Consider the following 15,244-nt stretch of genomic DNA (forward strand, 5'->3'; position numbering starts at 1 on the left):
ATTACGCGTCAAAATTAAAAGGATAAATAATTCATTTTTTTTTCGGATTTTTAAAATATACATTAAAGTGTAAGTTTATCAACAGGAGCCCGTGCCTCCGCTGTTTCCCCGTTTCCTCACCGGCGCGATACCTCCCCTGCCGCCGAGCCTCCCGAACGACAGCGAGGCGCCCCCTGTGGTGCCCAGGCGGCCCCCCTCACCGCACACAGGTGAGATCATGATTAGCATCATCGGCTCACTGTTGAGCACAAACCTCCTCTCAGAATAAGAGGGGTTAAGCCAACAGTCGACCACGCTGGCCCAATGCGCAGAAAATTAAGAAAATTCTCAGGTATCATCATCATCATCATACTAATATAGTCCACCACGCTGGCCCAATGCGGATTGACAGACTTCACACACCTAGAGAATTGAGAAATTTCTCAGGTATGCAGGTTTCCTCACGATGTTTTTCCTTCACCGTTTGAGACGTGATATTTAATTTTTTAAAATGCACAAAATTGAAAAGTTGGAGGTGCATTCCCCGGGCCGGATTCGAACTTACGTCCTCCGAATTGAAGGCAAAGGTCATATCAACTGGGCCAACACGGCTCACAGTTATAACATTTACAGGATTTACATCGGGTTTGTGATCTAAATTTCACATTTTTTTCCAGCGATAAGCGAAGTACCTCCCGAGCCGCCTGACAGACCTTTGCAGAGTCCGAAGCACCACGATTTGTTCAAGTAAGAGTTATATTTTATACTAGCTGATGCCGCGCGGTTTCACCCGCGTGGTTCCAGTTCCCGTAGGAATACAGGGATAATATAGCCTATAGCCTTCCTCGATAAATGGGCTATCTAACACTGAAAGAATTTTTCAAATCGGACCAGTAGTTCCAGAGATTAGCGCGTTCAATCAAACAAACAAACAAACTCTTCAGCTTTATAATATTAGTATAGACTAATGCTAATGATTATATAAATGATAAAAAAGCTTGGTTTTAAACTGTACGACTGTGTGCTTAATTTTAATTAAGTTTGTAAAATACTGGTAAACAAAAAAAAAAATAAACCTTGGCTGAATTTGTTGTGGGCTCTTCTCGGACCAGGGCGCGTTTGGAACCCTAGTAACTTTAATTTTAAGTTTTCGATTACCATCATTGGATTAAATTAAGTTAAGTACATAATCCTGACATTTCAAAAGTGCTTGTAAACTAAGCCTAATTTAAATAAATGAATTTTGAATTTGAATTACTAGCCGACGTCCTGCGGTTTCACCCGCGTAGTTCCCGTTGCTGTCAAAATAAGGGGATAAAATATAGCCTATTACACTCACAAACAATGTGGCTTTTAGTATTAAAATTATTTTTTAAATCGGTTCAGTAGATCCAGAGTTAACTAACTAAATCTTACAAACTCTACCTCTTTATAATATTAGTAGACTCTATTTATTGAATTGGATCTGGAGACCAATAAATAATGAGATGGGCAAATATATGAACTTTATTTATTTAATTAACTTTAGAACAAACATATTATACGGCAGCCTATCTAAAATATTAAATAAAATATGTTCAGGAGTTGATAACTATTATCCTCAGACCAATTATTGTATAGTACCTGCCTCGCTAGACGTTACTTTTCTGTCAAAGTATGTGATCAACGATTTAATGCGATTGTAAAAACTGTCTCTATAGAATCGATGTTAGATAGTTGTAATCGTGTTCGTCGATTAAAGAGCTCCGTAAAAATGTTTTTGTGTAGTTGAATGGTGTAAAAAACGGGCAAAAACTTCTAGTTTAGTATAAGATATATACTAAATCTAAGCTCGTTTTACTCAGAAAATGACAGACAATTTTGCTCGTGACTATGAGTGTGATACAAGTCCTTCTACAATTGGTCTGAGCTATTATCTAATATATTAAATACTATGAGCTGGTTTTACTATTTTCTGATAAGTGTTGGATGAATAGCTTATTCACAAATATTGCCTTTGTCACTTTATGAAAATAAGAAATCAATAACTTTCGTTTGGACTAACTTATCAGAAAGAGGTGAAAATGGCCCTTAATTTTCTTTCTTCTACTTCAACTATTTATAATTTAATAGCATTATGGAGTCTTAATCCATTTAACATCTTGTGAAAATGTTCTGATTTCTAAGTATTATAGTAAATATGTCGAGAATTTTATTTTTTGCTCCGTGGATCAATTATTCAGTGTTTATAATTAACTTCCGCAAAGTTACGCCTGTAATTAAGTAGGAATCGTAATCAAAATGTATTTTTAAAAATGTAACTCGAGACAGTCATTGCAACACCATGTGGAATACCCGCCACACGATAGCGGAGTGATAGGACATTTGGTCGGGTATCGATTTCAGTGAGAGATTACCGTTAGATATGCCATACCATTTGCGTAGAACATACTGGTGATTTGTTTGCTGTGGACATTTACATCGGGTAAAGAATTTTATATTTTCCCAAATTATAAATATTTGTAATACAATTTCAAAATACTTGTTTTTAATTTGACGTTATTGAAAATTATAACAAAAATCCATCTTTATGTTGCGGGACCAAGTAACTGTTACTGGTAGTATAAAATATTGTAATGGTATGGCATGAAATAATAAAAAATATAAAAATTTGAAGTTGTTGTGAGTGAATTTTAGATTAGATTATTCAATTAAACCAACGGTTAATTAACATAATAAAGACTAAGAGCTAATTTAGTTTCTTAACTTTCATAAAAAAAACTTATAGCTCAATAAATTACATAAATATAATTGTACTTTGTCCTAATATCGTAGAAAATTCGAATTGATTTTCATTTTTTTCGAATTTTGCTCGACCAAATCAGTAAGCAAACCACTTTTGCTCGCTAATTTCGTCCAGCAAAAGATACTTCCGTCAAAATATAAAGCGCTAAAGTGTTTTTAAGATAGCATGGGTACGGTGACAGTCGCCTGTATAACGTTCTTAATATTATCGTGAATCGCGGCTAAGTTTCAACTTTTGGAACGAACCGTCACCCGCACCATCCTACATGAAACGCACTGTAGCATATGCCCCGCGGTTTCAACCGCGGAAACTTCATTCCCGTGGGAGTGGGTCAGTCGCCATTTAATATTACTTAATGCCACATTGACCTGTCCGCAGAAGTCCCGCCATGTCCCCTAAGAGATCTCCAGCACCCGCGCCGCCGATCAGTCCTCACGACAGGTAATTATTTTGAAAAATATCTTTTTGACAATGTTGCCATGTGTCAAAGGCATTTTTATGTAGTGTTTTGTTCCATAACAAACGCTATTTGCAAAATTCCTTTTAGAAAAATTGCAGTTCTTTGTTTTTAGTTAGTAGTGTTAATATTTGCTAGATACGTGAATTGAAATTATATTTGTTATTTCCAGAGCGGCGTTCAATTTTCCCTCCACAACCACGTCTCCTTCAGCGCATTTCAATTGTGAGTATATTTTTATAACTGACCCACCCTCTAGAGTCTAGACTTATGACGTAGTTAGGTTACGATACATTGACAAGTAATTGAATAAAGCTTTAATAGCAGTTAAAGAGTCAGATTCAACACCAAAAGGTCATGAATTCAAAATTCACAGTAGTACAAATACTTCCCCGGACCACAGAATACATATGTACAAGTACAGAAGATTCAATCTGCGACTTCATTTAAATAAATAGCGACTCTCGCTACGACACAATAAGGCGCAATTCAGTTCGAACAAAATTAATAGCCTACCGTTTTATTCACCTATTACTCTTATCTATTCTTACAACGTTAGGTTTGTCATCAATTACAAAATACTTATTATTCAGCGCGCGGCTGTGCTTGCGTGCTTTGTTGATAAAATAAAAAAAAATGTGCGTGTTTGTTAATAAAATAAAAGACTAGGCTTGATGTTGATATGTGATATACTAGTAGACGCTGCGCGGCTTTACCCGCGTGGTTCCCCTTCCTGCAAGAATACGGTGATAAAATATAGCCTATATAGCCTTTCTCGAAAAATGGGCTATCTAACACTGAAAGAATTTTTCAAGTCGGACCGGTAGTTCCTGAAATTAGCACGTTCAACCAAACAAACTCTTCAACTTTATAATACTAGTATAGATGTGATCGTTTGTATGTCTGTTCCAGCGGACGGGACAGCGCCTCCTCCATTACCTCCGCGAAAGAGAAGGGATTCCACAGCACCGCACACTCCACACCTTGGAGTAAGTTGGACGTTATCTATCATCATCGGTTATGCTTCGCTTTGACTCATGTGCGCTTCTTCCCTACCCCTACCCTTCCCCTACCCTACCCTAAAAAGAAACTCCGTAAAAACCATCGTCGTACTTCAAGGAATATTCTATAAAAAGAATTACCTCAGCTCAAAATCGCTTTAGCCGTTCTCGAGATTTACGCTTAGCATATTTAGCGATTCACTTATATGATTACCGCATTATTATATAAGTGGACTTGTCAACACTTTGAAGTTGTGGGAAATACTCCCGAACAATATATATATACTGTATAGTAATAGTATATACCTTATCAGCTGGACATGAGCCTCTTGCATGGACCTCCAAGTACAACTGTCTCGAGCCGCCAGCATCCAGCGGCACCCTGCAACCCGCTTGATATCCTCAATCCACCTAGTGGGGATAATAGTATGTAAATATAGTATATATGGGATGTTGCAGAGTATAGTATAGTATATAGTATATAAGGGTATGCACTATATATACTCTTGCACTATACTCTTGCTTGGTTTTGCGCCTGCGCCTACTTGAAATAAATGTTTTTTTTTTTATTTTGAACCCCCAGTCGTCATGGTGCTGCACGGTGCACGGCGCGGACGGGTCGCCGTCGGGCGCGTCCCCCGCCGGCCCCGCGCCCCCCGCACCCCCCGTGCCGCCCCCCATGTCCAGCACGCCGCCCCCCCTGCCGCCGCGCCCGCCGCCGCCGCCCGAGTTGCTGCGACCCGCCTCCTCCGCGTTGCTACAAAGGAGACACACTGCCGCGTAAGTATACATGTCGGTGCCGTGTAGAGTCCTTTTCATGAAAGAAGTCCCGCGGCTAAAACCTGAACTAAAATTGACTGACCGCAATTACCAAATGACAACGAGCGCCATTAAGACATTAGTGTGGATGACTTCTTTCGTGTAAAGGAATACAACACAACTACTTTTTCGTGCAAACCGAATACAACACAACCGATAAGGGTGTGAATTTTCATCCTACGCCTAACAAGTTAGCCCGCTTCCATCATAGATTGCATCTCACTTACCATCAGGTGAGATTGCAGTCAAGGGCTAACTTGTAAAGAATATAAAATATACATATACTCCGCCCAGTGCATATATATGTATTTATGTAGCGTATATTTAAGTTCATCGATTTTGCGTATTTAAGTAAGTTTGTTTATTTTCCGTTCGGCTTTTCATATATATTTAGCAGACTCAGAAATGGATTACAAAAATAAGAAAACCAAAGGTTATGATTCACAATATTTGTCAGGACAACTTAATTAAATTAAATGTAACTAAAATAAGAACCTAGAAAGGCAGAGAATGACCTTGAGTAGAGTCACGCACTTGTGAACGTGATGTGTAGGGTTAAAGGTGCTTTTGACTGTTAACAAACACTCCGCTTTTCCACTCAAGTTACTCTCCCCACCTATTCCAAGTTACCCATAAAGAATTACACAACAAGAAATGTGGACGGCTCGAACGCCACGAGCATACTGAAGCCCGTACGACGAGTGCGTTATATCGTAAGTCGTTCCCGCCAACCGATCGGTACCCCCTCTCTAACTCCCCACTCTTTACGAAAAAAATAATAAGAAAGGACGTTTCCTTTACAGGTTAGCGCCGAAACTACCACCCAAGCCCGCCGCAGCGGCCGTCGCGCCGCGCACGTAGTACTCAGTACAAAATGTAACTAACCACACACGCATTATGATAATAATTGTAATATCTACCATCCCCGCTGACTATCATCGCCATGATTTACTGTTTTCCAAAACATGCATATTAAAAACTTGGTTTAAATTACTTATGCACAGTATGGTCTAAGTGAAAGCGTATCGCGTATTCTGATTCTAGAGCCACAGGAAAGAGGACTTTTTTATACATCACTAGGTCCAGATAAATGAACCGTTACCATATTAAAATTAGCGTCATTATATATAAAATTATATCAATTTTAGACTGGTTTAATTTTAGTTTCATAATCACGTAAAGTACATTATAAAATGCACGATTCCAACAAAAAATAATAAATAATAAACAACAGCTGTGATTTATTATTTTCGTGATAATTTTTTTTGTTGCGGCTGCTGGGCTGAAAATGGACAGTTTCCTTTGTTTCGTATGTCCCTAGAAACAGGATACACTACTCAGAACATACTCTAATTGGACTATAGACTATACTAAACGCCAACGCACCTGTCAACTGCTAACGCCATTTACGTGTGAGTCACACATAAATGCCATTAGCATATACAGCAGAAATGCTATCAGCTTTCATATATTTACTACCTAAGTAATAGACTTCGTATTGATAGATACATGCTTTCTCCTACTGGCGTTTCCAAAAAAAAAAGCTCTCTGAAGTTTATGTTGAACTACCCTCACTAAGTCTATTGTATAAGTCGTCCATCGGGTGAGTCAGTCGTGCATCGACCACCGTTATGAGCGGACGTCACTATAAATGATTGGATTAAATTATTCGATCGATTTGTGATTTCCATGTTACAAAGACACTACACTGTCATTATTTAGCCATTAACTCGTTGTTTCTTAAAATTTCTCGGCAATTAATAGTAATTATACATTAAGATACCTGTGCAGTGCCAATAAACAATAGTAAAATAATAATTAAGTAGATGTATGTTGTACAAATGTGCTCTATTTTTTGTAGTGAATTGAATTTAGATTTCTCGCCCACTACACGGAATATTAATTTTATACTATAGTGTTTTTCAGATAGCATGGGTACGGTGACAGTTGCCTTATGACATCCATAATACGTACTATTATCGCGAAACGCGGCCAACTTTCAAGAGCGAAACGAACTGTCACCCGCACCATGCTATACGAAACGAACGGTAAATAAAAACGATTTTATGAGAGTTACGAGTAAGGTAGAGTTACGTTAGAAAACTGTCACATCGAAATGAGCTAAAACAAAATACATAAGCATATAAAAATAATATATTTTGAAATGCCTTTCCATGAATATAAATAGGTACGTGTTGTAGGGGGTAATCTCTCAATCTACTGAACAGATTTTGAAAATTCTTTTACCACTAGTAAGCCACGTTATTTATGAATGTCATATGCTATATTTTATCCCCGTACTCTTGCGAACGGAGACTACACGGGTGAAACCGTGTGGATGGAATATGAAAGAAAGAAAGAAAAAAAGATTTTTTTTTTATTTTTTCAGTAAAAACTTAAAGTAGTCGATAGCGAAACATACCTCATGTAATGAAGGCTCAACTGTCCGAGTGTAAAACGTTTTTTTAAGCTATTGCATAGCTTTTATCGCGGACTTTGAGCGCGGCGACCGAATCAAGAAATTGCGTAAAAGCCAAACATCATACTTAGCTATAGTAGAATCGTGGGCTGACGAAGTTTCAGCCTTTATAAAATGTGATGTAGGACTATTGAATAATAATTATTATTCAGCCAATATAACCCACGAATGACACGCTCTTTGAAATCCATAATATATAAAAAATTATATTCTCATATATGGTGTAGGATGTCTACTGGGCGAAACATCACCAAGCCGTGCCGTAGCCTTATGTTTTACAATATAAATTGTAAAAATAGTAATAAAATTATTACGTAAAAAGAAAATTATATGTAATAATGATGTGTATACTTAGTGAAAGAAAAACTAAAATGCAAATATTAATCCACTGGAGTAAACTGACAAGTGTCAGTTGTCACTGTCAATGTCACTTTGCAATATAATGTTACCATAATCATCCAATTCCGTTTATTAATTCAGTTCATTGCTGATCTAAACTATAACAATGAATCGGAAAAACAAATTTAGATTGATTGCTTATTAAATTGGTAACACTGTAAATGTCAGTTTACTCAACTGAATTATTTTATAGACTCCGCGCCACGAAACAAGTCCCGTAGTCGCGGCGCTAATGTCTTGCTGGCGCAAACTCATTTGGTAATGGCGGTCTTATGGTCATTTGTGTATGGCGCTGTCAATTTTAGTTCAGGATTTAGCCGCGCGACTTCTTTGGTGGCGCGGAGTTTAGTTACTCATGGATCAAAAGACGCCGAAGTTTCAACATGATAATATCGAGTTAAGGGATCATTAACATTTATTATATAATAAAATCACAATATGTACATTGTACATATAAAATATATGTAGGTAGGTATTAACGTAGCTCGCATATTACGCTTACGTAGAATGTACTGGGTGAATTTGTCATCGCGAAAAAAATATCTTCGTTGTGATAGACGAATTATGAAAGTTTTTTTTTGTCTATTCTCGTATAATAAAACCTAATTATGAAATTAAAAGACATATACAGTACATCTTATTCCTTACGATAGCTGTTTTATAAAATAACCTGTTTATTATTGTTTATTCTTCTTTTTTTATTTATAGTTTTTGTCGGTTGTATGTAAAGAGATTGGAAGGTATTTTCTATACTAATATTGTAAAGGGGAAAGATTTGATTGTTTGTTAGCATTGAACAAGCTCCGCAACTACTGAGCCGATTTGAAAAATTCTTACATTGTTGGAAAGCTATCCCCTAGTGATATAGGCTATATTATATATTTTTTTTAAAAGTGTCGCGACAGCATAAACTATTATAGTTAACACACAAGAGTTCTTACATTTAAAAAAAAAATAATGGAAGTGCCGTCGTTAGAAAAGGCTATTGATTCTTGATATTCCTTGATATTTCCTGGATATTTCTTGATATTATTTCTTTCTAAAATAAATTACTTCAGAAACAATCTATACTAATATTATAAAGCTGAAGAGTTTGTTTATTTGTTTGATTGAACGCGCTAATCTCAGAAACTACTGGTCCGATTTGAAAAATTCTCTCAGTGTTTGATAGCTCATTTATCGAGGAAGGCTATAGGCTATATATTACCCCCGTATACCTACGGGAACCCCGCGGCGTCAGATAGTACCTTTATATAACTTTCATGATTCAACTCGGACATTTTATTTAAAAACAAAAGTTCAAAAAATATAAGTATTATAAAAAAGATTGCGTAGTCGACGCTCAACTCAAGAACGGCTGAACCGATTTGGCTGAAAATTGGTGGATAGGTAGCTTAGACCATGAGACGGACATGGGATAGGGGTAGATTTGGGGTATGATAGGGAAGAAGTGTACATAAGTCAAAGCGAAGCTTGACAGGATCCGCTAGTTTATAAATGTTATAAATGAAGTAACCATACCATAGGATTCCATTTCATTTATTTATTATGCCAATTTTTTTCGGGATGGCAAAAGAAGCCCAGTATACATAAGCTTTCAGAATTATAAGTTCTGGTTTCAAATTCTAAATTATTTAATATGAATCGGAACCTGGTTCAAAAATATTTTGTAAATGTGTAGCAGTTATAATAATATAATTAAACGAATAGTTATTGTTCTAAGTACATCACTATAGTTTGTTCAGTATCGGATGGTACGTTCAGATCAATGCGTATGAGGTTTCGTATTAGTTTCTGGTAAAATATATGACGCATCCTACTTAAATAATACCGGCCATACAGACTACCTTAGTATTTTAGTCAAGTAGGAACAATTTTTGGATTTACCGCCCAAAAATCGTTCGTACTCGACTAAAATACTAACTACTACTCGACTAAAGTAGTCCGAACTAGGCCTTAGTCTATATTATAATGTGGGTAGGACATTAATTGTCTTTTATTGCAAAAAATAAATTAGAAAAGGGTTTTGGGGATGAAAGTTTGTTAGGAGACACGATCGTTTCTTAAATTTGTGATATGAAATGAAAATTATGAAATTATATATTTTTGTAAATGTAACAGCGAAGAGATTTTTAAATGCCACGTGAAATAATGTCGTTAAAACTAAACTAAATAATATAAAATTAGAGCTTTTAAATCTGTGTGACATAGAACAAGCAATATTAATAAAAGGTTAAGTGCCGTGTAACAGTTAGCTAGCTTATAATTTATGTTATTTATGTTTATGATTGTAGAAAATTAGATTCAATAGCATTGGACCAATTTCGTTGTGTCAATATTAGTGATGTGCCAGATCCATTTACGGCGGACCGCGTATATTACAGGGTGTCCCGTAAATAGTACGCCATGCTCTAGAGGGTGATAGGTGACATCAAGGCCTACTAAATCCGTAAAATTTTGGTCATCATATATTTCATTATTTTATTAGGCCTTGAAGTCAGCTATCGCTATCCCGTTGGGTATGTCGTATTATTTACGGGATGATCTGTAGATACGGATGTTAACTTTCTTAGCCAATCGGTGTCCACCCGTCGCGACGACAGGACATTATTTTTTTCGTTATGTTTAAAGTTTACTGCAACACAGAAAAAGATCTACAAAGAAGAAAATTAATAATTTTTAAAAACAACAGATACGGATATCCGGCACATCACTAGTCAATATCTTGCATTATAATATGAAATTCGAACAGTTGATTACAATATGACCCGCCTAAACCCGCTAACTGGCATTGTAAAATGCGCGCACGATAAGTTTGCGCGTGGTCAAAATCGGAACTAATCAAAATTGCCGCCATCTTAACGTCTCTCTCTATCTATCTCCTGGCGGTTAAAAGAGATCACTAAAGCTGGCAACATAATAGGCTAGTTGGCACTTTTTCTAAATGGTCTTAAATAGTTCATTATCATATTGAAAATTTTCTTTTTTAAATATGTTTTTGACAATACGAGCCTGTCGGCCATGACAGTATTTTAACTGTTTCATTTCATGATTAACTTTTATTAATTGATATCGGTATATTTCGGACCCTTATTCCATGTACTACACGAAATTAAAATTGTTTATATTAAAAATTTGATATGAGTCAACTACCCTATTGCGCCGCTAGTCGCGTGCAGACTTATCTTGCGCGCACTATACTAGCGGTAGGTCTAACCATTTAATCACCTCGTACTTAAGTTGGAATTTCTTAATTAAATTGTCGAACAGGCGAGCCATACATACATAATAAGTTACTAAGACTACTAGTAATAATATTAGGTACTAATAAATATAAAATTCTAAAATCCTTGATCCTTTAAAATCCTTGAGAGCCGTGATAGCCCAGTGGATATGACCTCTGCCTCCGATTCCGGAGGGTGTGGGTTCGAATCCGGTCCGGGGCATGCATCTCCAACTTTTCAGTTGTGTGCATTTTAAGAAATTAAATATTACGTGTCTCAATCGGTGAAGGAAAACATCGTGAGGAAACCTGCATACCAGAGAATTATCTTAATTCTCTGCGTGTGTGAAGTCTGCCAATCCGCATTGGGCCAGCGTGGTGGACTATTGGCCTAACCCCTCTCATTCTGAGAGGAGACTCGAGCTCAGCAGTGAGCCGAATATGGGTTGATGACGACAACGAAAATCCTTGAACACATATAAAATTCTAAAATCCTTGAAATTAATATTATATTAGCTATATTTAAGAGTTAGTTCAATTTATCCGAAAGCCAATTTGTACAGAAGAATATTGTATGTACTCGTAGGTACGTAGGTGTCATTTAGTGTGTAAAAATAATAATAATTAATAAAATTTGCAATAATAAATTTCTGCATACATATTGAAATTTTGGACCATGGGAAATATGCTTTTGATGATAAAATTTTATTAAATGTTTATTTTATTATAAATTGTATTAAACACCATCGTATTATATGTATGTAATTTTATAGTACATGAAAATGACATTAAAATGATATCTTGAAGTTAGCGACACACATTAGTGATGCATTTGAAAAGGTTCAGTTGAGTTGAGCATGAGAAATGGTCATGATTACGAACTTGTTGGATTTAAACCCCAACTTAGTAAATTATATCATTTATTAAGTGTTTTTCAGATAGCATGGGTACGGTGACAGTTGCCTTATGGGGTTCATAATACATACTACTATTGTAAATTGCGGCAAACTTTCAAGAGTGAAAGGAACTGTCACCATACCCATGATATCTAAAAAACACTGTAATATTTTTACATCAATGTTCTTAACTCATATTTTATTTAAGGGTAAATTGAAATTTTAAGTTTATATTGACAGACTACAAAATATCACAAATGATATTTATGTTTTTAAGTTACAAAATATCTTAACGAGTTATTAGTGTCATAATGGCGCCAGATGTGATAGCGATATGAATTTTGTTGAAAGGAGACAGAAGAATTGTTTCTACATCTCTAATAAACATATTTGTTTTCACTGAGTTCTCACCAGGAGATAAAGAGAGATGGGTGGGAGGCATTCATTAAAAAGTGTTACCGTGGTACCACACCCTCGTCTATAGTAACCTTCTGTGGTCATACACGGTGCAATGTCAAAACACTGTATCTACAAAACATCAAATGCTGAGAAATCGCATTCTTTATTTTTAGTATGAATATAATCACGCGCGAGGACCTCATTTGTGAGCCTTATTACAAAACACTGTATCTGGTGATACGGTGTAATGGCATGAAGCGCCGCACCTCTGTACTGCTATGCAATGACAAAACACTATATAGAAAACAGTAATTGTTGAGTAATTGTCTGATTGCTATAGAAATAGTATTTTTTAGCGTTCTATTAATCTTGGATTTCTCATGGTTTTTGAGTTTTAAAAAAAATATTTAAATGCCAGTATATGACGTGCATATTATTTATGGCTGTTACCACAAATCAATGTATCTGAAGATACAGTGTAATGTCATTAAACGGCAGTGTACCGCGCAGGCGAGGATTTACGTAATCTATATTGTTTATAGGTGCTTTGCTTGCAATAGTGAACGTAAGCGCACTATAACGTTCTAGTTGGTGACGCAGTGAATTGATGTTACCGACCAAGTGACAAATTGGGGCATTTTTCATAATGCCCGACTATAAATAATAGCGAGCTACTTTAGGCAAATGCAATAATTATAATTTGAACTATAACATTCATCACATTGTCTAGACATTATGAATTAGGGTACTTAGGGTATTTTTGCTTCGGCTAAAGTAGCTTGGAATTATTTATAAAGTTTGGTCATTGTGAAGTATATTATTGATCGAAAAGGAGTTCATATTACTAATATTATTTAAAATAAAATCATAATGTGTATGATATTATCACGGTGATGATGAAATTTTCACTTCTATACTGTAGGTAAAGGCATACATAGAATTGTTTTAACCGACTTCAAAAAAGGAGGAGGTTTTTTGTAATATCGTTTTTATTCAGTGCAAATATTACTTATTAAAAGTATAGTTCTCGAGTGTGAGTTTAACGTAGAGGATGAGAGACATAAAATAATGTATGTATATACATGTATAACGAGCAAAATGAATTTATAATGGATGTTGACATAGGTGGATAGTCTAAATAAAATGTTTGGTATGTTTGAATTTGATAGATTTAAAATGTATGAAAATGTAAAAAGTCGTGTACGTCATAGAGATTTGCATTCGATGAGAGGTATAGAGAGGCGAAATTTCGCCTTGTAAATTTTATTCGAGATTACAAAAACTATAATAATAAGGATAGAAAGAGATGGAAGTGTAATATTTTTTTAACTTGCATCTCTTTGGTCTAGTTCGGACTACTTTAGTATTTTAGTCGGGTACGAACGATTTTTGGGCGGTAAATCCAAAAAATGTTTGTACTCGACTAAAATATTAAAGTAGTATGGCTTATTTCAGTGTAGTAGCTTAAACCGATCGGGCGAAATGCCAATCGCAACGCTTAAATGAGAACACAAATGTACAGTCGCCATGTTTATGATGTTAAGTAGGTATTGAGTTTATATTGTACAATAATGTAGTCGCTTAGGCGTTTGTGGATCGGATGATTGTACTCTATACTGTAAATATTGTAAGCTTGGCTACATTTTATTGTATCGGAACACGTTTTATTGTTGTTTTTCGATGTATCTTCAGTTGAGTAAGGCAAAGGTATTGACCAAACAGCCTAATTTGTAGTAGAGGATTTCAATAGAAAGAAATGATTTAGGCAATTTATTGACGGTGATATTTTTGTCAAGCTTAGATAAGGGAATGCAATATTTTTGGTTTGTATAGTGATAGAAGGGGGTAACGTCTTATGAGAGACTTGCGCGTTTTTTCGTCTCACTTTTATAGAAAGTTATCTCTGTCTATCATTATGAACACCATTAGTTTACATGAAAAAAATATCGTGATAATAACTTTTGCTTATTATACTTTAATGTGGCCGGTATAAATGGCCATAGACCGTAGAGGCATTTTTTTTATTAAATGCAAATCGATATTAAGTTCCTTTGGTAGCACAATCATGTAGTTTTTATATGAATATTAAAAGATTTTAAAAATCTGCGTTTATAGTCTATGGCGTTTGTACTATCGTTAGCTAAGAACCATGTAAAAATGATACAATAATAGGTGTAAATATAATGAAGAGCAATGTAGAAACATATTATATACACAGTTATAAATGTGGTGTATTATTTTACAAACCCTTTAATAATGCCGGTTTTGAATAATTTTATTCAGTACCTATTTATTTATATTCTTCACAAGTTAGCCCTTGACTACAGTCTCACCTGATAATAAGTGATGATGCAATATAAAATAGAAGCGGGCTAACTTGTTGGAGGATGAAAATCCACGTCCCTTTCGGTTTTTATACATCATACTGAAACGCTAAATCGCTTGGCGGTACGTCTTTGCCGGAAACTAGCCACGGCCGAAGCCTCCCACCAACTAGTATGTTGAGATATATCCTCGGGCACCAGACACAACATCGTGGCAACCCTTCGCCGGACGCCGCAAAGGTATAAACTTTGAGTTGAAATTACGCTTTTAAGGGTAATTATGATTATATACACTGAGATCCTCCGCGACCTTAGAGCCTCAATAGTTCAATGGTAAAGCAATCAGACTAATGAATGAAGGGGTGGTGGTTCAATCGCCGGTCCGTGAGACTATTGTCGTAGTTGTCGTACACAGTCTTTCCCAACTATTTGGAGGGGAATGGGGAATATTAGTCTTATTAAAAAAGATGTGGCAAATATTCT

At 35.8% G+C, this 15,244-nt stretch overlaps 1 protein-coding gene across 6 annotated transcripts in view; it reads left to right on the forward strand.

The window, feature by feature from the left end:
- Positions 1-14,662, forward strand: part of LOC112047745 (protein son of sevenless) — a 58,977-nt gene extending 44,315 nt beyond the window's left edge. For all 6 annotated transcript variants that reach the window (XM_052883030.1, XM_052883029.1, XM_052883033.1 and 3 more), the window contains 7 exons: positions 86-209; positions 657-726; positions 3,143-3,205; positions 3,394-3,446; positions 4,134-4,210; positions 4,806-5,002; positions 5,845-14,662. In XM_052883030.1, coding sequence (XP_052738990.1) covers positions 86-209; positions 657-726; positions 3,143-3,205; positions 3,394-3,446; positions 4,134-4,210; positions 4,806-5,002; positions 5,845-5,902 — 642 coding nt within the window. In that variant the 3' untranslated portion in view covers positions 5,903-14,662. The remainder of the gene's footprint in view (positions 1-85; positions 210-656; positions 727-3,142; positions 3,206-3,393; positions 3,447-4,133; positions 4,211-4,805; positions 5,003-5,844) is intronic.
- Positions 14,663-15,244: the final 582 nt, after the last annotated feature.

This window comes from Bicyclus anynana, chromosome 8, assembly GCF_947172395.1.
Source record: "Bicyclus anynana chromosome 8, ilBicAnyn1.1, whole genome shotgun sequence".
In the NCBI taxonomy this organism is placed as follows: Eukaryota; Metazoa; Arthropoda; class Insecta; order Lepidoptera; family Nymphalidae; genus Bicyclus; species Bicyclus anynana.